At 50.6% G+C, this 22,152-nt stretch overlaps 1 protein-coding gene across 2 annotated transcripts; it reads right to left on the bottom strand.

The window, feature by feature from the left end:
• Positions 1–1,443: 1,443 nt before the first annotated feature.
• GABPB2 (GA binding protein transcription factor, beta subunit 2) lies at positions 1,444–21,513 on the bottom strand. Of its 2 annotated transcripts, none has more exons than XM_015424501.1 (8): positions 21,463–21,513; positions 19,115–19,254; positions 17,930–18,097; positions 15,436–15,630; positions 13,615–13,765; positions 10,507–10,692; positions 6,921–7,063; positions 1,444–2,454 (listed from the first exon to the last, which is right to left on the bottom strand). In XM_015424501.1, the coding sequence occupies exons 2-8, from the start codon at positions 19,220–19,222 to the stop codon at positions 2,185–2,187; spliced, it is 1,221 nt and encodes a 406-aa protein (XP_015279987.1). In that variant the 5' UTR covers positions 19,223–19,254; positions 21,463–21,513; the 3' UTR covers positions 1,444–2,184. The 2 variants fall into 2 exon arrangements, with proteins under 2 accessions (XP_015279987.1, XP_015279986.1); XM_015424500.1 differs by lacking the exon at positions 21,463–21,513 and adding an exon at positions 21,212–21,418.
• Positions 21,514–22,152: the final 639 nt, after the last annotated feature.

The following is a 22,152-nucleotide window of genomic DNA, read 5'->3' as shown; positions in this document are numbered from 1 at the left end:
TCCAGGAGCACCTTCAGGATGAGCAGAATCTGTGGCCGGGGACGAGCTTTCGTGAGCCCCGTTGCTCACTTCTTCAGATACATCTTACGACAGCACGACAGATAAGGTTAGAATTTTCAACGGCCAATCCACGTGCAAAAGAACCTCCTCAGGAAAGCTCCTCCATTACCATGTTTCACAGCCTGGGGAACTCCGACAAGAGAATGACTCGGCCCTACCCCACCTTCTTGAGTAGATATAAACGACCTGCCTACCATTTTTTCTTCTCACCTTGACACGGAGAGTACTCCATCTCTCCGTGTTATACCTCTGAGGGTGCCAGTCACAGCTGCTGGCGAAACGTCAGGCCCTACAATGCCAAGACCACGGCCACACAGCCCGGAAAAATCTACAACAGCTAATGAACTCCGACCGTGAAGGCCTTTGACAACATAAAAGCTCGTCCCTTTCCACAAATTTAAGCTGCTGCTGGACTCTTGCTCTTACCACATTAGAAAACAGAGCGATGAATGCAAACCTCAGATCTGCATCCTTTGTTAGAATCGTAGAATTGGACGGGGCCGTACAGACCATCTGGTCCAGGGGTGTCAAACATGCAGCCCAGGGGCCAGATCAGGCCCCCCGGAGGGCTTCCATCAGGCCCGCAGTGGAACTGGCCATCTCCTGCTTCCAGTTCTGCTGCTGCTGCATCATAGCTTGCTTCGCCAGACTCTCTCAATCACTCGGCCATTTCATGTTTTCCCCTGGGTCCCTGACTCAGAACTCTGAGCGTGAGATTTCTGTGCTGAATGTCAATAAATCAAAAGTAGGTTTGCAGCTTACAGAGCGAAGGTTTTAAGCATTTTTTTATTTTAAGTAAAAAAAAAACATTTTGTTTGTGTCCTTTATAAAGAAGAAGACAAAGAAGAAGAGATTGGATTTATACGCCGCCCTTCACTTCCCAAAGAAGTCTCAGAGCGGCTTACAAACTCCTTTCCCTTCCCCTCCACACAACAGACACCCTGTGAGGTAGGTGGGGCGGAGAGAGCTCTGACAGAAATTGCTCTTTTTCAAGGACAGCTCTTATCAGAGCTACGGCTTGCCCAAGATCATCCAGCCAGGTGCAAGTGGAGGAGTGGGGAATCAAGCCCGGTTCTCCCAGATTAGAGTCCCCGCACTTCACCACGACACCAAACTGGTTTATATCTTTTATAAAGTTTATCTCTGTTACCTGGTGTTACATCTTATGAGACATGTGGCCCAACCCAACAAAGTCTCATTTATGTCAGATCCGGCCCTCAGAACAAATGAGTTAGACACCTACGATCTAGTCCAACCCCCTGCCCAATGCAGGACCCGCCTAAAGTATCTCTGACAAATATTCGTGCAGCCTCTTCTTGAAAGCTGTCAGGGGAGCTCACCGCCTCCCAGGCAGCTGATTATTCCACCTTTGAACCACTCGTGACAGTGAAGAACTTTTTCCTAATATCCAGCCGATACCTTTCTGCATGTATTGCACCTACAAAACTGGGGGTGTTCTGTCAAAAGAATTCCTTAAAAAAAAAAAATCAGACCTGGATCTTCTCTGAATTCTGCTCAAAGATCTCCAGGCGTGAAGGGGGGCTGTGGACAACCGGCGCCCACAGCAGTGCCGGGAGGAGGCGGCGTCCGCCCTCGATGACCCGTGTTTAAGGCACAGCTAACTGGCTGATCCTCTCCGCACCCATTTCTGCTTACGTTAGCACCGCGTGCGCCCAGAGCGGTGCCCTCGGCCGAGCTCCATTCACCTGCTCTCCTTTCCTGCTCCTGAGGAGGGCAGCACCAAAGGACTGTCCGGGACAAACAGCGCTGCTCCGCCACGCTCCAAAGACGGGCAAGGCCTCCCGACGAAGCCGCCCTGTCGTATTGAAGAGGGCTCTCGGGACACCGGCTGGCTGTCGTGAAGGCACCCACGGGGGTCTCTGTTTACAAAAATATCTCTCTGGACGGTGCAGGGTAATAAAAAGCGAGGTTTGTTTCATTTCAGGGCCGCGCGCGGAAAGGCAAAGTGAAGAGCCACGGGCCGCTAAAGGCGGGCAAAAAGGAGGCTGGGGTTCCAACGGCTCTGGCCCGCGCGAGCGATCCGGTGTCCCGATTTCGCCAGAGTCCGCAAGTGTCATCTGGCCGCACTCGTTTCCTCCCTCTTCGGAGAAGCCGCTCGGGAGGTTACAACGTTACCGTCTCTGCCTTGATGCTGGCTGGTAGGGCTGCTTCCGCCGCGGGCCCGGCTGCCCCTTCCGAGGACGCCGCGGCCGAGTTTACCTCGCCTCCCTCCTCGGCCTCCGTCCCGTTGGTCTGGTGCCCGGCCATGGCTTCCAGCTTCAGCCGGTACCGCTCCGCCTCCCGCTCCTTCTTCCAGAGCCAGCTCCGGTACTCCTGGGCCTTGCGGTTGGCCTCCTGGAGTTGCAGCTGCAAGGCCTCGCGTTCGCTATCGTCCTGCGGAAACAATGGTGCCCCTGTCACTGGGTGCTGGTCGGAGGAGGGGAAGTGTTACGTATTGGGACTGAAGCATTGCAGGATGGTGCTGCCAGAGACAGGACGAGCTTGGAGCCGAGTAACAATAGACCAACAGGATTCTGGCAGGAACCAATTAAGATAGAAAGTTTTGTAAATAGCCTATCGCTGGAAGTGGGGTGTGTTGGGGTGTGGCCACTGCAGGCAATATAACCGAGGCTCTGGTCTAGAGTCTTGTTCTTGCTGAAATCCCTGAATAAAGTGGAGCTGATCACTAGACTGGGAGTCTGTTCACCCACGGAACCCCCACTATTTAACAGGGAAAAAGCAGCAAGTAAGTTTTTCTCGTCCCCTGCCCTGCAGTCGTCTCCCGAGGCCCTGCTTCGGTCGCCCCCACCATCTAAACCTGGATGGGGGTGGCCCCACGATTAAGGGCCTTCTCGGTCGTGGCACCAAAACTCTGGAGCTCCCTCCCCAGGGAGATCCCTCTGTCTCCCTTTACTTTTGCCAGCAGGGGGAGACTTTTTTGTTTCATCTGGCATATTACTGTGCTTTCTGTGATGCTGAATGGCCTAATCAGGGGTCATTTCCTGCCGGAGCGCACAGGAGCGGAGCTCCGGCAGTAAAGAGCCCAGGGGGCCGGCACATGCAACAAGCCCCACCCCCTGCTCCCAGCAGCCCTGGGCCATGAGGAGCGAGAAGCAGCCAGGTAAGTTGCCGTGGATGTTGCCCTCTGACACACTTCCAGTGGTGTCAGGGGGTGTGGCATATGCAAATAAGTTATGCTAATGAGTTATGCTAATGAGCTCCTCCACCTCTTTTTCTACGAAATGACCCCTGGGCCTAATTATTTGTTGTGATCTGGCCTGAGCCAGTTCGCGGGGAAGGCGGAATATTATTATTTTATTTATTTATTTATTTTTCCAACTTCTACCCCGCCCTACCCCACCAAAGCAGGCTCAGGACGGCTTACACAAGATAAAATCCACATTAACACTCTGGATTTCATAAAACACTTAAAACATATCGATTAAAACAATACCGTACTAAGTATTAAAGTGCTAGCTGTGTTCTAGGATATCATAACGATGGCGATTACCGTATGGGTGCATTCCACAGTTGTTTAAAGTCACCAGTTTGCTGATCTTCTATATAATCGGCGCTCCTAGGCTGTCAATAACCAACCAGGAGCCAGGATGTACAGCTGTTGTGGTTGTCAATAGTGGTGACGGCTCCTAATCAAAGGCCTGGCGGAAGAGCTCCGTCTTGCAGGCCTTGCGGAACTGTAAAAGGTCCCACAGGGCCCTGATATCCTCCGGGAGCTCGTTCCACCAGTGTGGAGCCACCACCGAGAAAGCCCTGGCCCTAGTTGCAGCCAGCCTGCATTAAATAAATAAACACCCCTCTAATAATGGTTACTGGCTCTCCTTCTAGTGTTGTTCATTTGTGGATTTTTAACTGAATTACGTTACTGTTTTAACCTTATTACAATCGCTGAAACGTCTGCATTTTTTTTTATGTCCGCCCCCTTGTGCGAACTGGGTGGAAAGCCGGCATAAAAAATGTCAGATGAAGAAACAAGCTTTTTGCAAGGGGGACGGAAGCAGGGCGCCGCGCTTCTCTCTGTTTGTCGCGGCTTCTTTTTTCAGTGGCTTTTCTGGCCACTGTGTGATACAGAGTGTTGGACTGGATGGGCCTTTGGCCTGATCCAACATCTCTTATGTTCTTATGTTCTTAAGAAGAAGAAGAGAAGAGATTGGATTTATACCCCGCCCTTCACTTGGAGTCTCAGAGCGGCTCACAAACTCCTTTCCCTTCCCCTCCCCACAACAGACACCCTCTGAGGTGGGTGGGGCTGAGAGAACTCTGACACAAACTGCTCTTTTTCAAGGACAGCTCTTATCAGAACTGTGCCTTGGCTTGCCCAAGGCCATCCAGCCAGGTGAAAGTGGAGGAGTGGGGAATCAAACCCGGTTCTCCCAGATTAGAGTCCGCGCACCTAACCACTACACCAAACTGGGACAAGTACTAGATCTCATGGGGTATGGAGAGAGAAAAAACCAGAACACTTTCACACCTAATCCAATCACACCTGCTATTGTCATCTGACATCTGAATTCACTCCTCTCTCCAAGATAGGACAGAAGGACTCACATCGTAGCTGTATCTGAAGGAGTGAGCCGTGACTCACGAAAGCTCATTCCCTGCCACCAATTTTGTTAGTCTTAGAGATTGCTGCTGGACTCTGGTTCTTTTCTGCTGCTACAGACTAACACGGCTGCCCATCTTGATCTATCTGAAGGAGTGAGCCGTGACTCACGAAAGCTTTCCCTGCCACCAATTTTGTTAGTCTTAAGGATGCTGCTGGAACAGAAATTGATGAAATATTAAGCAGAAGACAAGTAAAAGACAAAGGGATAGCGGGGGCATTATATAAACTGATGGTAAGAGATAAGGAGAGGATGATAAGGGTTATACAGAATAAATGGGAGGGAGAAGGGTTAATGCATCAGGAAGTGATTCAAGAAATAAAGAACGGTATAAATCAAATTAAAATAGATAAAGAATTGGTGAGGAAATTTATGTGGAAGTGGTATAGAACTCCGGCTCAGATAGCGTATATGATTAAAGGAATGAATCCAAAATGTTGGCACTGTGGCCAAGAAGTAGGTTTATACGCACATATGTGGTGGGAATGTAAAGTGGTTAAGAAATTTTGGCAAAAGATTGTAAGGGTTATCTTTGATTTATTTCAAGTTAATGTAGAGATTAACAGGGATTTGCTTATTTCTGGAATATTGGGAAACAAAAAAGTGGAAAGAAATAAACGGGAGTTATATAAAATTATGGTTTTAGCCGGGATGGCTGTAATAGCATTGGGATGGAGGGATAGGCATAAGTGGACAATGGAGAAATGGAATAATTATGTCTTTGAACACATACTATCAGATATATTCACACAGATAATTACTGAAGAGACATGGGAGGAGAAATGTCAAAAGATTACAAATAAATGGGAGGGATATAAGGAATGGGTGGAAAGGGGGGAAGCCAATCCAAATATCCAAATACGAATGAAGAATCTGTGCACATGGTTAAAAATATGAAGATACTACAAGGAGGGAGGGGGGGAGGGGGGTAAAATGATTGTATAATGATTTAATGTAAGATAATGTATATAAACTTCAATAATAAATAAAAAACATTTAAAAAAAATTAAGGATGCTGCTGGACTCTGGTTCTTTTCTGCTGCTACAGACTAACATGGCTACCCATCTTGATCTATCTCCACAGAAGGCACCACATTTAGCCGTGCAGAATGGAAGGTATCTGAAGGAGTGAGCCCTGACTCACAAAACCGCCTCCCCCGCCACGAATTTTGATAAGTCTTTAAAAGGTGCTACTGGACTCTCGCTCTTTTCTGTGTCTTCTCCCTTCTCTTCCAGCAGGTGAAGGAAGTAAATCCCTGCCCTACGGCAACTATCCGAAAGTTTATTAGCTGTTGTAGATTTTCCGGGTCGTATGGCCATGGTCTTGGCACTGCAGGACCTGACGCTTCGCCAATAGCTGTGACAGGAAAACATTCCCTATTTATTTTTTAAACTCTGTTCTTTCCTGTTGAAATTGTGCTTATGTTTATGGATTTCAATGGCTTCCCTGTGTAATCTGACACGGTAATTGGATGTAGGGCATGGTTTCCTGTCCTGAAAAACACAAAGGTCTCTACATGTGACAATAGCACTACAGATTAGATTAGAACAGCCAATCCACAGGCAAAAGAACCTCCTCAGGAAGCAGGAAACCTCCTCCATTAGCATGTTTCACAGTCTGGAGACCTCATAAGAACATAAGAGATGCCAATGTTGGATCAGGCCAAAGGCCCATCCAGTCCAACACTCTGTATCACACAGTGGCCAGAAATACCAGTGCCATCAGGAGGTCCACCAGTGGGGCCAGGACATTAGAAGCCCTCCCACTGTTGACCCCCCCCCCAAGCACCAAGAAGACAGAGCATCCCTTGACCCAGAGCCCCTATCTATACCTTGTGGCTAATAGCCACTGGTGGACCTCTGCTCCATATGCTTATCTAATTCCCTTTTGAAGCCCATCCACAGGCAAAAGAACCTCCTACAATGACAGACCCTGCTTAGCTTCCAAGATCTGATGAGACGGGGCTAGCCCGGTCTAATGAGCTACAGGCACGATGTGATGTGAATCCTGGGAGCTGATTGGCAGGGAAAGTTAGCCTTCCGGAGCCCCTCCCTGGGAGGAGCCAGACCCGAGCCACCGGCTCTGGGCACAGAAAGGTTCCGGATCCGCTGCGGGCTGAGAAGCCTCACGTGCTGCCAAAGCCCTTCCTCTGCCTGAGACCCTGCTGAGCCAGGCAGGCAATACTGACGGAGCAGCCTACGCCGCACGGCACTTGCTCCCTGCTCTCCTGTTTTTACCTGGCTTTCCTCATAATCGTCCCCATCTTCTTCCACTTTTATCTTCTTGGCCGGGAGCTCTTCCTCCTCCACTACGTGATTCTCTTCGCTTTGCTCTTCAACGACCATCTCCTCTGCCACCTGGCCAGCAGGCACAGTGAGAACTACACATGGAAGGAAAGGGGGTGTTAGTATGGCGGTGGAAATTGGCGTCAAGCCGTAGCCCACTTATGGCGACCCCCGGAGAAGAAGAGAAGAAGAGATTGGATTTATGCCCCGCCCTTCACTACCCAAAGGTGTCTCAGAGCGGCTGACAAACTCCTTTCCCTCCCCCTCCCCACAACAGACACCCTGTGAGGTGGGTGCGGCTGAGAGAGCTCTTGACAGAAACTGCTCTTTTTCAAGGACAGCTCTTATCAGAGCTACGGCTTGCCCGAGGTCATCCAGCAAGGTGCAAGTGGAGGAGTGGGGAATCAAACCCGGTTCTCCCAGATTAGAGTCTGTGTACTTAACCACTACACCAAACTGGCACCAAACACCAAACTCAGGCATTTGACCAGCTATACCTTTTGTACCATACTTCTTATGTACCATACTTCTTATTGTGAAATTTTACCAAGTAGAAGAGAAGGAGAGTGGATTTATACCCCGCCCTTCACTACCCAAAGGAGTCTCAGAGCGGCTTACAAACTCCTTTCCCTTCCCCTCCCCACAACAGGCACCCTGTGAGGTGGGTGGGGCTGAGAGAGCTCTTGACAGAAACTGCTCTTTTTTCAAGGACAGCTCTTATCAGAACTACGGCTTGCCCAAGGTCATCCAGCCAGGTGCAAGTGGAGGAGTGGGGAATCAAACCCGGTTCTCCCAGATTAGAGTCTGTGTACTTAACCACTACACCAAACTGGCACCAAACACCAAACAACAGAGACTGACTCAGGCATTTGACCAGCTGTACCTTTTGTACCATACTTCTTATGTACCATACTTCTTATTGTGAAATTTTACCAAGTAGAAGAGAAGGAGAGTGGATTTATACCACGCCCTTCACTGCCCAAGGGAGTCTCAGAGCGGCTTACAAACTCCTTTCCCTTCCCCTCCCCACAACAGGCACCCTGTGAGGTCGGTGGGGCTGAGAGAGCTCCTGACAGAAACGGCTCTTTTTCAAGAACAGCTCTTGTCAGAACCACGGCTTGCCCAAGGTCATCCGGCCAGGTGCAAGTGGAGGAGTGGGGAACCAAACCCGGTTCCTCCCAGATTAGAGTCCGCGCACTTCACCACGACACCAAACTGGCTCTTGTCAAGGCAAGAGACGAACAGAGGTGGGTTTGCCATTGTCTGCCTCTGCGGAGCGACCCTGGACCTCCTCAGTAGGTCTCTCATCCAACCAGGGCCAGTCCCGCCTACCTGTCAGGTTCCCAGTCAAATCAATCGCCTTGAAGTTCCAAGCCCCCGAGCTGCGAGGCTGGCCCACACTAGATCTAGGGCGTTTTCGGTGGCGGCTCCTGCCTGGTGGAATGAGCTCCCGGAGGAGATCCGGGCCCTGCAGGACCTCATGCAGTTCCGCAGGGCCTGCAAGACGGAGCTCTTCCACCAGGCCTTTGGGTAGGAGCCGCCGCTGTCGCTATACCACCACCGCGACGATATTATCCATCTATCGCATCTTGGGGAGCAGATGTTGCCCGACTGTGTTGTGAAATACTGTTCCTGGCGCTCTCGCTTTTAAGAATACTAGCTGTTAAATGTGGGTCGCTGTGTTTTGTGTATTTCTATGTAGGCTTTTGTAGCACCAGATTTTACTATATGTGTAACAGTGTTTTTTTGCACTCAATTTTTAAACTTGTTGTTAGCCGCCCTGAGCCATTGGGTAGGGCGGCATAGAAATCTCAAAAATAAATAATAAATAAATAAATAAAATTCAGTGAATGTTTTATTTAGAGATATGAGATGCTTCTTCCCTGGTCCCTTAAATACTGCCCATGCCAATCACCTAAGATAGCCGAAGAAGATCGAAGAGCTGACCGTAAACTGAGGATATTGCTAGCGCTTTACTATGTTTTATTATGTTTCAGTTTTTAACATTCTATGTATGGATTTATGTGATTTTATGTACTGTATTCACTACAAAGACCACGGAAGGTATACGGTCAACAACTAGCCGGCCACAGGCTCTATTTCAAGGACACTTCCCGTGTGAAAGATGTCTTTGAGGCTGCCAGGAAGAGTTACCGACGCTAGCCTCCCTAAGTTACTACAGGCCACTCACTCCCGCCCCCAAGGAATGTAATGGCAGGCAAGGGCTAGCGATAAGGGCGAGGGGCGCAGCAAGCAAAACAAATGGTGGGGTGCAAAATGCAAGAGGGATACAGGAAGCCAAAATAGACTGGGTAGAAATACAAAAGGTACAGCTGGTCAAATGCCCGAGTCAGTCTCTGTAGTTTGGTGTTTGGTGCCAATTTGGTGTAGTGGTGTAGTGGTGAAGTGCGCGGACTCTAATCTGGGAGAACCAGGTTTGATTCCCCCACTCCTCCACTTGCACCTGGCTGGATGACCTTGGGCAAGCCGTAGTTCTGACAAGAGCTGTCCTTGAAAAAGAGCAGTTTCTGTCAGAGCTCTCTCAGCCTCACCTATCTCACAGGGTGCCTGTTGTGGGGAGGGGGAAGGGAAAGGAGTTTGTGAGCCGCTCTGAGACTCCCTTGGGTAGTGAAGGGCGGGGTATAAATCCAATCTCTTGTTCTTCTGCATAAGTATAATACAAAAATACAAAAAGTAATGCAGAGCATACAAAGGAAACTGGCACAGAAGACACAGGGATGAAGACTCCGGATTTCAGTCTTCCTTTCAATAGCTCTTCCTCAGTAACTTCATTACACTTCATAAAGCGCTCATAGAAGAAGAGAAGAAGAGATTGTGTCTGTTGTGGGGAGGGGAAGGGAAAGGAGTTTGTAAACCGCTCTGAGACACCTTCAGGTAGTGAAGGGCGGGGTATAAATCCACTCTCCTCCTCTTCTACTTGGTAAGATTTCACAATAAGAAGTATGGTTATATTCAATGTCCACATGTCAATTTAGGAGGTGTTCACTTCAACCACTTAATTTTCTATAAAATCTTTATTGTTCTCATGTTACAGTGTACTGTATACTGTCTCATATTATGCATGTCAGAATCTATCAAAACTTGGCGATTTAAACTGTCTTGGTTTTTATTTGTATTATTTGTGTATAATTAATAAAATTTATTGGGGGGGGGGGAAGAAGTATGGTTATGTACAGTTTTTCTTTGTAGGACTTGTAACCATTTTACACAGACTAGACATTTTAGATATCTCTTAAGGGTTTTTTTTATTATAGTTCACAAATATTTTAAGGTTTTTATGACGAAACGTACTTTCTGTGCTGGAACAAATCTCTTTGACTGTATAATATTGTATTCTTACGAAAAATGGTCTTTGACCGCAAACAGACGTTAATTCATTCATTCAGCCTTCCTGAGCTAAGGTAAAAATGTGTGCGCTCGAGGCTAGAAAACCGTGAGCTGGCTCACACCAACTCAGCTGAGAGGGAACACTGGCTGGCTCACCCCAGAAAGGACAGTGGGACTCGCCCCGCCGTACCTTGCTGCCCGTTCTGCATGGTGATGATGAATGGCTGGCTGAGGCCGCCGGCGGGGATGGCCGTCCGGAGGCCGCTCAGCGGGATGCCGTCGGTCACAATGGCAATCACTCGCTGCCCGCCGCTGCTGAACATGTGTTGCAGGGGGGAGTCCGCCAAACGGGTCTCCACAATCTCCTCTGAGATGGCTGCAAGAGTCAAAGGAAAGTTTTTTTTAAAAAATCGCTGGGGGGAGAGAGAGAATGAGTGAAATTCGAGGCACGCGTATGGGACGGCGGAGTAGCAGAGCGTTTGCTTATTATGAAGGGCTGGTTCTTTGGCCAAGCAACCGAGGGGAGCCTTGGCAGAGCTGGAAGCAGCTCTGGAGCTAGGCTGGCTCCCAAAGCACCTGGCCAAGGATAACTTTCTTCTCCCATGACTCCACGCATCCAGTTCCTGCCCTCTGGTTGAGGCCACTGTGTGAGGCAGGAGGCTGGACTAGAGGGACCCTCACTGGTCTGATCCAGCAGGGCTCTTCTGAGGTTCTTCTCAGGGGAAGGCCTCGGCCTCTCTGCCCTGTTGCTGGCCCTCCAGAGGAACCGGCTGGCCACTGTGTGAGACAGGAGGCTGGACTGGATGGACCCTCCCTGGTCTGATCCAGCAGGGCTCTTCTGAGGTTCTTCTCAGGGGAAGGCCTCGGCCTCTCTGCCCTGTTGCTGGCCCTCCAGAGGAACCGGCTGGCCACTGTGTGAGACAGGAGGCTGGACTGGATGGACCCTCCCTGGTCTGATCCAGCAGGGCTCTTCTGAGGTTCTTCTCAGGGGAAGGCCTCGGCCTCTCTGCCCTGTTGTTGGCCCTTCAGAAGAAGTGGTTGGCCACTGTGTGAGACAGGATGCTGGGGTTTTCTGATGTTCTTATGGGCACACCAATACCTTCAAAGGTGGATGTTGCTTTTTTTTTGTCACTCAGGCAAAAAAGACTGCCTACTCCTGAGCCAGTGTGGTGTCGTGGTTAGGAGCACGGACCCTAATCTGGGAGACCAAGGTTTGATTCCCCACTCCTCCTCCGCATACAGCCGCTAGTGTGACCTTGGGTCAGTCACAAGTTCTCTCAGAGCTGTTCTCTCAAGAGCAGTCCTCAAGAGAGCTCTCTCAGCCCCACCCACCTCCCAGGGTGTCTGTTGTGAGGAGAGGAAGGGAAAGGAGATTGTAAATCCAATCTCTTCTTCTTCTAAATCAAAGGGAACAAAACAGTGCCATGTCTCAGAAATCTAGAGCAGGGGTGTCGAACTCAGCTGTTATGATGTCCGGATCTGACATAAATGAGACCTTGTTGGGCCAGGCCATGTCTGTCATAAAATGTAATGCCGGCTAGCAGAGATATAAACTTTATAAAGGACACAAAAACAAAGGGGTTTTTTTACTTAAAATAAAAAACATGCTTAAAACATCAGCACTCTTGCAATATTTTGTTCATTTAGCCGTGTCCGTTAACTGACACCTCTTGCTCTGAATTATTGCATCAAAATGTCTGTGCTGTTGCTACCTTTAGTGTGCTGTTCAAGTGTGTATCTGTAAGCTGGAAACCTACGATGATGCAGTAGAACTGGAAGAAGCAGCAGGAAACAGCCAGTTCCACTGCGGGCCTGATAAAAGCTGGGGGCCTGAAAAAAGCCCGGGGGGGGGGGGGGCTGATCCGGCCCCCCGGGCGGCATGTTTGACACCCCTGGTCTAGAGAGCCACATAACTGTGAGTTCACCACTCTTGGGTTTTTGAAAATGAAGCGTTAGGTTTTAGGGAGGTGTAAAAAGTGCACCGTGCTGGCCAAAGGAAGGCCATGGGGCTGGTTTATTGGATGTTATGTGTGTGTGTGTGTATATATACATATATATACATACATACATATATATATATATAAATCAATCAATCAATCAATCTGCCTTGGAAGCCCAGAAACTTTATGCAGTATCTCTGATCCTCCACGTTTCCAAAAAGAAGGAAGAAGAGGAGGAGGAGGAAGAGGAGGAAGAAGAGGAAGAGGAGGGGAGGGGGGGGAGGTTGGATTCATACCCCTGCCCTTCACTACCTGAAGGAGTCTCAGAGCGGCTTACAAACTCCTTTCCCTTCCCCTCCCCACAACAGACACCCTGTGAGGCAGGTGGGGCTGAGAGAGCTCTTGACAGAAACGGCCCTTTTTCAAGAACAGCTCTTATCAGAAGTACGGCTTGCCCAAGGTCATCCAGCAGGTGCAAGTGGAGGAGTGGGGGAATCAAACCCGGCTCTCCCAGATTACAGTCTGCAGACTTAACCACGACACCAAACATAAGGGAAAAATGCGGTTCAAACAACTGAAAAGGTGATCTGACTCCAATGGAGACAAGAGAAAGAAATCATACTCACACAAACAGAAGCACCTCTCACATGACACATTCAGGTCGGTCCCTTGAAATTATTGTGAACAGATGAAGTTCAAAAAGGTCAACTTGCTGCAGCTCCAAGCCCAGGTGATAGAGAGAGAGGAGAGAGGCAGAAGGCACAGAAGGCCAGCAAGAGGCTCAGCATCTGACCAATGAGAGGGGCACCCGAGTGAGAGAATACTTAGTACAGTAACAGGAACAAAATTACACGACGGAGAGCAGAAATTACTCAAGGTCAGATTACACTCAAGTGGACGTCACTTGAACGCCGTGGATGTTTCGTTAGTCTTCTTCAGAGTCGGAGTATTCTTATGGTACCGATACAAATATCAAAACAAGCAAAGCATCTTGTATATAGATATTCAGAACACACTTCAAAACTTATTGCAAACTACTTGAAGCCTGACTTACCCATAAAGTTTACATATTTTGCATTCCTCATCTCACTCCTGTTTTTCCTTGTTTTGATATTTGTATTAGTTCCGTAAGAATACTCCGACTCTGAAGAAGACTAACGAAACATCCACGGCTGTCAAGTGACGTCCACTTGAGTGCAATCTGACCTCGAGTAATTTGTACTCTCCACCGTGTAATTTTGTCCTTGTTATTGTATACTGCGTTACTCGGCAGTGGGGAAACGCACCTCTCCCAGCCTCACCAACAGAAATGGGAAGACAGAGAGAATTACGAGATCTTTGTGTTCACAGAGTCTTACCTCGGGTTGGTTTGGTGGCTGCCGAGGAGACGATGCTCGCTAAACTCAGCACTCCTCCCGAGGTCAAGATAAAGGGCTGGCCCACCGTCACGGTGCCTGGGATGGAGGTCATCCTATCCTGGTGCGGATTGACCTGGTTTTGCATCGCCCCCTGAGGAAGATAACGCCGGTACTCAGACAGACGGCCGTGTCGACTGCCAAGCACAGCTTTCCACGGGCCAAACGGAGCCATTCCTTCACATGCCCTTGTTGCTTTTAGTAAGAATGGGGGGGGTGGAACTGATGCCACTTTTCCAAAATTCATGGAGCTGATGCCGCTTTTCAGGGGGCAGGCACTACCTTTCTACACCAGCACACGTCTTTGAGATTCTGACACAGCACGGTGGGGGCACAGCCACAAAACGGCTGCTGCCGGAGGCGAAGCCAGCTATAAAATGGCCGCCATGACTTACCATCAGTCACGCAGGAGGCAGCTGCTTTCGAAGCGACACTCTGAGAAATCTGACCAGTCAATCAAATCTGAAACGGCCAATCGGAAGGACTGCTGGGCAAGAGTCCTACCTGGCCCCACCCACTCTCTCACAAAACTTGGCAGGTGCCAGGAAAGGGGTCAGCGGGCACCATGGCGCCCACGGGCGCCGTGTTGGGGACCGCCCCGCCCCCCCGAGAGTAGCAGTAAGAATGTCAGCCTAGGAGCTTGAAGGCCTGGATTCAGATCCCCAGGGAGTCGTTAAGCTCCCTGGCGGAGGCCGGGCCAGTCGCTCTCCCTCACCCTGACCAACCTTATAAGACAACTGTAAGGGTGTGAGGGAGGGCCAAACCACATAGGCTACCCTGAGTGCCTTAGAAGGGAATTGATAAAGAAGAAGAAGAAGAGGAGGAGACTGGATTTATACCCCACCCTTCACTTGGAGTCTCAGAGCGGCTCACAAATTCCTTTCCCTTCCCCTCCCCACAACAGACACCCTGTGAGGCAGGTGGGGCTGGGAGAGCTCTTGACAGAAACGGCTCTTTTTCAAGGACAGCTCTTATCAGAACTACGGCTTGCCCAAGGTCATCCAGCCAGGTAGAAGTGGAGGAGTGGGGAATCAAACCCGGTTCTCCCAGATGAGTCCGCACACTTAACCACTACACCAAACTGTGTGTGTGTGTGTGTGTGTATGAGAGGGGGGGAGGGAGAGGGGAGCTGACTCTCCTTCAAGGCTGAAAAAACAGTGTCAGTAGTGTTTTTGACGCTTGAAAGCTCATACCCCGAAAATCTTGTTGGTCCCTAAAGGCGCTATTGGTCTCGAATTAAAAGGATTTTAAAAAGTTAAAAGGATCAGGTAGGCGGTGACATGAAAGACCTCCGCCTGAGACCCTGGAGAGCCATGGAGAGAAGCCATGGCTCAGTGGCAGAGCCTCTGCTTGGCACGCCTGAGGTCCCAGGTTCAATCCCTGGCATCTCCAGTTGAAAGGACCAGGCAGGAGGTGATGGGAAAGACCTCCGACTGAGACCATGGAGAGCTGTGAAGAGGGGCTGTGGCTCAGTGGCAGAGCCTCTGCTTGGCATGCAGAAGGTCCCAGGTTCAATCCCCGGAATCTCCGGTTAAAAGGACCAGGCAGGAGGGGATGGGAAAGTCCTCCACCTGAGACCCTGAGGAGCAGCTTCCAGTCCGAGTAGACGATACTGACTTTGACGGACCAAGGATCTGATTCAGTAGAAAGCAGCTTCACATGTTGATGTGTTCCTTTTCTAGACAGCGAATTTGGCCGACCGGGAGATCACAGGCGACGCGTGAAGCACCTGGCAATGCACAAGGCCAGAGGGGGGAACCTCACCTGCAGCAGCATCAGGGTTTCTGGATTGTTCTTCTCCAAGGCTATGTCGAAAGCGGACTTATCAAACTTGCTGAAGGCGTGGACATCCGCCCCGTGTTTGAGGAGCAGCCCGACGACGTCCCAGTGGCTGTGCTCCGCCGCCCAGTGCAGGGCGGTCATCTTCAGCATGTCCTTGGCGTTCACGTCGGCACCATTCTGAGAAGCAGGGGGGGAAACAGCTGCTGTGAAGAAAGGAAATGGAAAGGAGGGTGCAAACACGGTCCCCCCCCACCCCCCGTGCAAAGGAAAATAATGGCACTACTGATCAGCAGAGGTCCAGCACTGGCTATTAGCCACAAGGTCTAGATGGAACACTCTGCTGGGGCAGGGATGCTCTGTCTACTTGGAGCTTGGGGGGGGGGCAACAGTGGGAGGGCTTCTGGAGTCCTGGCCCCGCTGGTGGACCTCCTGGTGGCCCCTGGGTTTTGGCTACTGTGGGACACAGAGTGTTGGGACTGGAGGGGCCCTTGGCCTGATTCAACACTGGCTTCTCTTAGGTTCTTATGTCTGGGGCAGTGATGCTCTGTCTTCTTGGTGCTTGGGGGGAGGGCAAGAGTGGGAGGGCTTCTGGAGTCCTGCTCCTGAGGGCCCCTGGGTTTTGGCCACTGTGGGACACAGAGTGTTGGACTGGATGGGCCATTGGCCTGATCCAACATGGCTTCTCTTAGGTTCTTATGTCTGGGGCAGTGATGCTCTGTCTTCTTGGCGCCTGGGGGGAGGGCAAGAGTGGGAGGGCTTCTGGAGTCCTGGTACCGCTGGTGGACCTCCTGATGGTTCCTTGGTTGGGGCCACTGTGTGACACAGAGTGTTGGGCTGGATGAGCCACCGGCCTGTGTGGCAGGAGAGGCCGGCTCTTACTTACAGACCCTGCTCTGCCAGCCCCCCTCTTTGGCTTGCACCAATTCCCGGAGGGTGCTCCCCTGGTGTCGTGGTGGGATCTCCGCAGGGGCCCCACCTCCGGCCGGTTTCAACATGAAGCCAACCTGGAGCCCCTTCCCTATGAGGAATGGCTGGGGAGACAGGGACCTTTCAGTTTAGAAAAGAGTCGACTACGGGGGGGACAGGGACGTGAGAGAGGTTTATAAAATTATACGTGGGGTTGAGAGAGCTGACAAAAGGAAAAAATTTTCTCCCCCTCCCAAAAGACTAGAACTCAGGGCCATCCACCGAAGCTGATGAGCAGTAGGTTCAGGACGAAGAAAAAGAAATACTACTTTACGCAGAGAATGATTAAAATGTGGAATTCACTGCTAGAGGATGGAGAGATGGCCACAGGCACGGACGGCTTTAAAAGGGGATGAGACAGCATTCATTGAGGATAAGTCTACCAAAGGCTACTAACTCTGGTGACTGAGGAGAACCTCCAAATTCAGAGGCACTGAACCTCTGAATCCCAGTGCCAGGAGGCAACATCAGGGGAAGGCCTCGGCCTCTGTGCCCTGTTGCTGGCCCTCCAGAGGGCCCAGTTGACCAATGTGTGTGAGACAGGAGGCTGGACTAGATGGACCCTCACTGGCCTGATCCTGCAGGGCTCTTCTGGTGTTCTGATCAGTGGAAGAAGAAGAGATTGGATTTATACCCCGCCCTTCACTACCCAAGGGAGAGCGGCTTACAAACTCCTTTCCCTTCCCCTCCCCACGACAGACACCCTGTGAGGTAGGTGGGGCTGAGAGAGCTCTTGACAGAAACGGCTCTTTTTTCAAGGACAGCCCTTATCAGAACTATGGCTTGCCCAAGGTCATCCAGCCAGGTACAAGTGGAATTGAACCCGGTTCTCCCAGATTAGAGTCCACACACTTAACCACCACAACAAATGGCCTCAGCCTCTCTGCCCTGTTTGTTGGCCCTCCACAGGAACTGATGGCCCAGTGGTCGGACCCAGCAGGGCTCTTCTGAGGTTCTTCTCAAGGGAAGGCCTCGGCCTCTCTGGCCTGTTGCTGGCCCTCCAGAAGAACTGGGTGGCCCCTGTGTGAGACAGGAGGCTGGACTAGAGGGACCTTCACAGGTCTGACCCAGCAGGGCTCTTCTGAGGTTCTTCTCAGGGGAAGGCCTTGGCCTCTCTGCCCGGTTGCTGGCCCTCCAGAGGAACTGGTTGGCCCCTGTGTGAGATGGGGGGCTGGACTAGGTGGCATACTGGTCTGATCCAGCAGGGATCTCCTGATGTTCTTCTCAGGGGAAGGCCTCGGCCTCTCTGCCCTGTTGCTGGCCCTCCAGAGGAACTGGTTGGCCACTGTGTGAGACAGGAGGCTGGACTACCTGGACCACTGGTTTGACCAAGCAGGGCTTTTCTGATGTTCTCCTCAGGGGAAGGCCTTGGCCCTGTTGTCGGCCCTCCAGAGAAACTGGTTGGCCACTGTGTGAGACAGGAGGCTGGACTACCTGGACCACTGGTTTGACCCAGGGGGGCCCTTCTGATATTCTTCAACACCTTCATCCACGACAGAGCCTGGCTCACCCTGATCAGCAGCTCCACGATGTGCGAGTGTCCGTCGGCGGCTGCCATGTGCAGTGGTGTCCTGTCCACCTTGGTCCGAGCATCCCGGCTCACCCCGGCCCGAAGCAGGACTTCTGCGGTGGAATAATGGCCGTACTGAGCCGCGAGGTGAAGGGGTGACGTTCCCAGCTGTCAAGCGGTTAAACACAACAGTCAGTGCTTTTGCTGCCTACTTGCTTAAAACACGTTTAAGCTCTTGATTCACAGATCTGCTGAAGCAGTTCACAAAGGGGAAAACTGCAGACGATCAAACGCGATGGAAACTGTCACAAGTCGCAAAACATTTCTACCAAAAAGAGAAGCATTCTACGACAGCAAAAAAAATCACAACAGTAAAACCGTTACAAAAAAACCAAAACAAATGAAAGCGGAAACTAGAATAGCACGCATAAATGATCCCTCCTTCCTACCCTACGCACGTGTGTTTTACAGTATCATGGAATCACAGAAGGGGATCTAGAGGCCATCAAGTCCAACCCTCTGCTCAATGCAGGATCGGCTTAGCACATCCCTGACAAGTGTTTATCCAGACGCTGCTTCAAGACTGCCAGTCAGGGGCAACGTTCCCTCTAAGCTGTGGAGTCCTGTGAGCAAAAATCCTACTTTGTGAGCTACTGGTATTAAAGTTGTGAGCGAGCAATTTGGCTACTGCATAAATGAGTTTGCTCTGGAGCCATCCTTCCTGAGCTGAGGCAAAAATGTGTGAGCCGGAGGCTAAAACTCTGTGAGCTAGCTCACATTAACTCAGCTTAGAGGGAACACTGGTCAGGGGGAACTCACCACCTCCCAAGGCGAGAGGTGGTGGATGCTCCTTCGCTGGATGTTTTCAAGCGGAGGCTGTACGATCATCTTTCGGGTATGTCGTAGGGCTATCTTTCAGCTGTGCTCCTGCAGAGTGCGGGGGGTTGGACTAGATGACCTGCAAGGTCCCTTACAACTCGAACATTCTATGATTCTATGAACTGCTGAACTTACAGTCACTGGACTGAGTAACTGATATATCTTTTTATAAAGCAGAACATAACGCAACAGTTTTTAGTACCCTTTTGCAGGCCTGCAGTTTGGAAGGGGGGGACTGGACAACTGTGCGTGAGTCGGCTATTTCCCGCGCAATTTCCCGCGCGACTTCCTCTGCTCCGTACGTACCCAATCCGTGGTGAACGGAGCTCCATTCGCCATCAGCGTCCTCACTTCGTCATCTTGGCCTAGGCGAGCGGCCTCCAACAGTCTCTTCCCCAGATCCACCAGTGACATCTTTATTCATGGGAATGGATCGCTTTGAACAGCTGTACTTTTGAGAAGAGAGGGAGAAAGGGAAAATTTTATGAGCTCAGCATCCAGCTGAGACGGGACGGAGGGTCAAACTCCCCACTGCTTGCGTCTCCGGGGGTCACAAACGATCCACGCGTGCGGCATTTCACAGGCCCCAGGCAGCTTTAAAAAAAACAACAAGACAAAACATTGGATCTGATGGGGCAGAGGGGCATTCACAGACGGGACAATGCTTCACTTTTCAAAATAGCCCTCATCTTAATATGATGCCCTTTCCTGCCTTGCCTGACAGAACCCTTCCACCAGTTCCAGAACACCACACACACTGATCACCACCGTTCAAGCCCCCTTCCCACACAGCACTGTTTAACACACACACACCCCCAATAATCTCACATGGCAAAGGGAACTGCCCCCGCCAATCGTTTTGCCCTTTCAAAGGTCTCTGTGTGAACAGGGGAAGGTGTAGGGGCAGCCTAGGGATGAAAAGGCATGAAAAAATTCAAGAAAGTGTCCAGTTGTTTCCAGAGGTGGGGGGGGGAGTACTTCAGCACCATTTTTTTCAATTAAAAAACTGGGAACCACAGGAAAAAAACCTAGGAAAAAATTCTCTTTTGGAATAAGTGAAATGCTTTTTCTGACAAGTTTTACACAGAAGATGTAGCGTGAAAAATTATATGCAAGACAGCATTAATTATAATTCCTATATATGCTGTAGATATATCATATGTATTTCCAATTAGATGCTTGCTATGTTGTCAAAGACTTTGGCTGGAGTTCATTAGCTGCTGTAAATTTTCCGGACTGTGTGGCCGTGGTCTTGGCATTGTAGGACCTGACGTTTCGCCAGTAACTGAGACTGGCATCCTCAGAGGTAGAACACAAAAAGATGGACACAGAGAGTACTCTGAGGATGCCAGTCACAGTTACTGGCGAAACGTCAGGTTCTACAATGCCAAGACCACGGCCACACAACGAAGGAAGGAAGGAAGGAAGGAAGGAAGGAAGGAAGGAAGGATTGGATTTATCCCCCGCCCTTCACTACCCGAAGGTGTCTCAGAGCGGCTTACAAACTCCTTTCCCTTTCCCTCCCCACAACAGACACCCTGCGAGGTAGGTGGGGCTGAGAGAGCTCTTGACAGAAACTGTTCATTTTAGCTCTTGTCAGAACTACGGCTTGCCTGAGGTCACCCAGCCAGGTGCAAGTGGAGGAGTGGGGGATCAAACCCGGTGCTCCCAGATTAGAGTCCATGCACAAGAAAGAAAGAAAGAAAGAAAGAAAGAAAGAAAGAAAGAAAGAAAGAAAGAAAGAAAGAAAGAAAGAAAGAAAGAAAAGATTGGATTTATCCCCCGCCCTTCACTACCCGAAGGTGTCTCAGAGCTGCTCACAAACTCCTTTCCCTTCCCCTCCCCACAACAGACACCCTTGTGAGGTCGGTGGGGCTGAGAGAGCTCTGACAGAAACTGCTTTTTCAAGAACAACTCTTGTCAGAACTACGGCTTACCCAAGGTCATCCAGCCAGGTGCAAGTGGAGGAGTGGGGAATCAAACCCGGTTCTCCCAGATTAGAGTCCACATACTTAACCAAGAAAGAAAGAAAGAAAGAGAGAAAGAGAGAAAGAGAGAAAGAAAGACCCAAGGTCATTCAGCAGCTACATGTGGAGGAGTGGGGGAATCAAACCTCTCTCATGGCCCAAAGGTGGGGGGAATTATCCCTCTTCCTCGCTTCTGGAAGGGGAGGGCCATGTTTTGAACTCCCAAAGCCTTTCAGCTCCCCCTTTCCAAAACCCTGGGGGGGGGGGTTATTCCTTATTCCTCCCCTCCTCCAAACCCATTCCTGGACACACACACCCCAATTAATTCAGAGGAAAGAAAAGAGCCTTCAGCAAATGCGAGCTTCCCACCCCCACTCCGTTACAGCCCCCAGCCAGCCACTTCCCCCCCCCCCACATGTTATAGCCCCAGACTCACCCCTGAGAGGCGGGGAGGGGCGCCAGGTTTGGTCTAATTGCGGGGGGGAACCGTCCTTAATTCCCTTAATTAATTGTTTAGAAACGGAAATACTGCTGCGTGGCTATTTAAATTATCGCTCATATTTATCGTCCTTCGGTGTTTATTTCTCTATATTTCTAAATTGATGGCGCCCCTCCCCCTCCACTCAACCCAAGCGGAAGAAGAGGAAACATAATGGCGGATCCGGAAGTTCCGGCGCGACCCCCCACCTCCCCGAAGCTCAGGGTAGCGTCGAGGTTCGGGAAGGCGCTAGAGCGTCTTCGTCCGCCGCACTCCAGGTGTCTTTCCAGCCACTTCCGGTTTGAAACGGAAGTGATTCTTTCCCCTCGTATCCGGGGCAATAGTAAGGGACACGATAGCCTAGAGCGGCAGGACTCTGTGATACCCTAGAGGATTGTGGGTAATAACCGCCCTCATAGTTTATTTTGCCGGAAGTTCTCGCACCTTTTCGGTCTCGGTCGTGCTTCTTCGCCTCAGGGCGGCGGAGGGATTTGCGGGGGAAGCGGTGGTGATGGGACTCCTGATACCACGTGCTTGCAGGGACGCGTCACACTGTTTCCTCACCCTTTCCCCCCCTCCTCTTGAGGGGTCAGGAGAAATAGTTCCCTCCTTGCGCCCTACTCTGAATTAATCAATAAAGAGGAGAATTTTTTTACATATAATATACTAATAAAATACAATATAGGGCGTCAGTTTGGTGTAGTGGCTGACTCTAATCTGGGAGAACCGGCTTTGATTCCCCACTCCTCCATATGCAGCTGCTGGTGTGACCTTGGGTCACTCACAAGTTCACTCAGAGTTGTTATCTCAAGGGCAGTTCCGAGAAAGCTCTCTCAGCCCCACCTGCCTCACAGGGTGTCTGTTGTGGGGACAGGGAGGGAAAGGAGTTTGTAAGCTGC

The sequence above is a fragment of the Gekko japonicus genome, unplaced genomic scaffold (assembly GCF_001447785.1).
Source record: "Gekko japonicus isolate JY-2015 unplaced genomic scaffold, Gekko_japonicus_V1.1 scaffold142, whole genome shotgun sequence".
Lineage (NCBI taxonomy): Eukaryota > Metazoa > Chordata > Lepidosauria > Squamata > Gekkonidae > Gekko > Gekko japonicus.
This window is presented reverse-complemented; position numbering and strand designations above follow the sequence as displayed.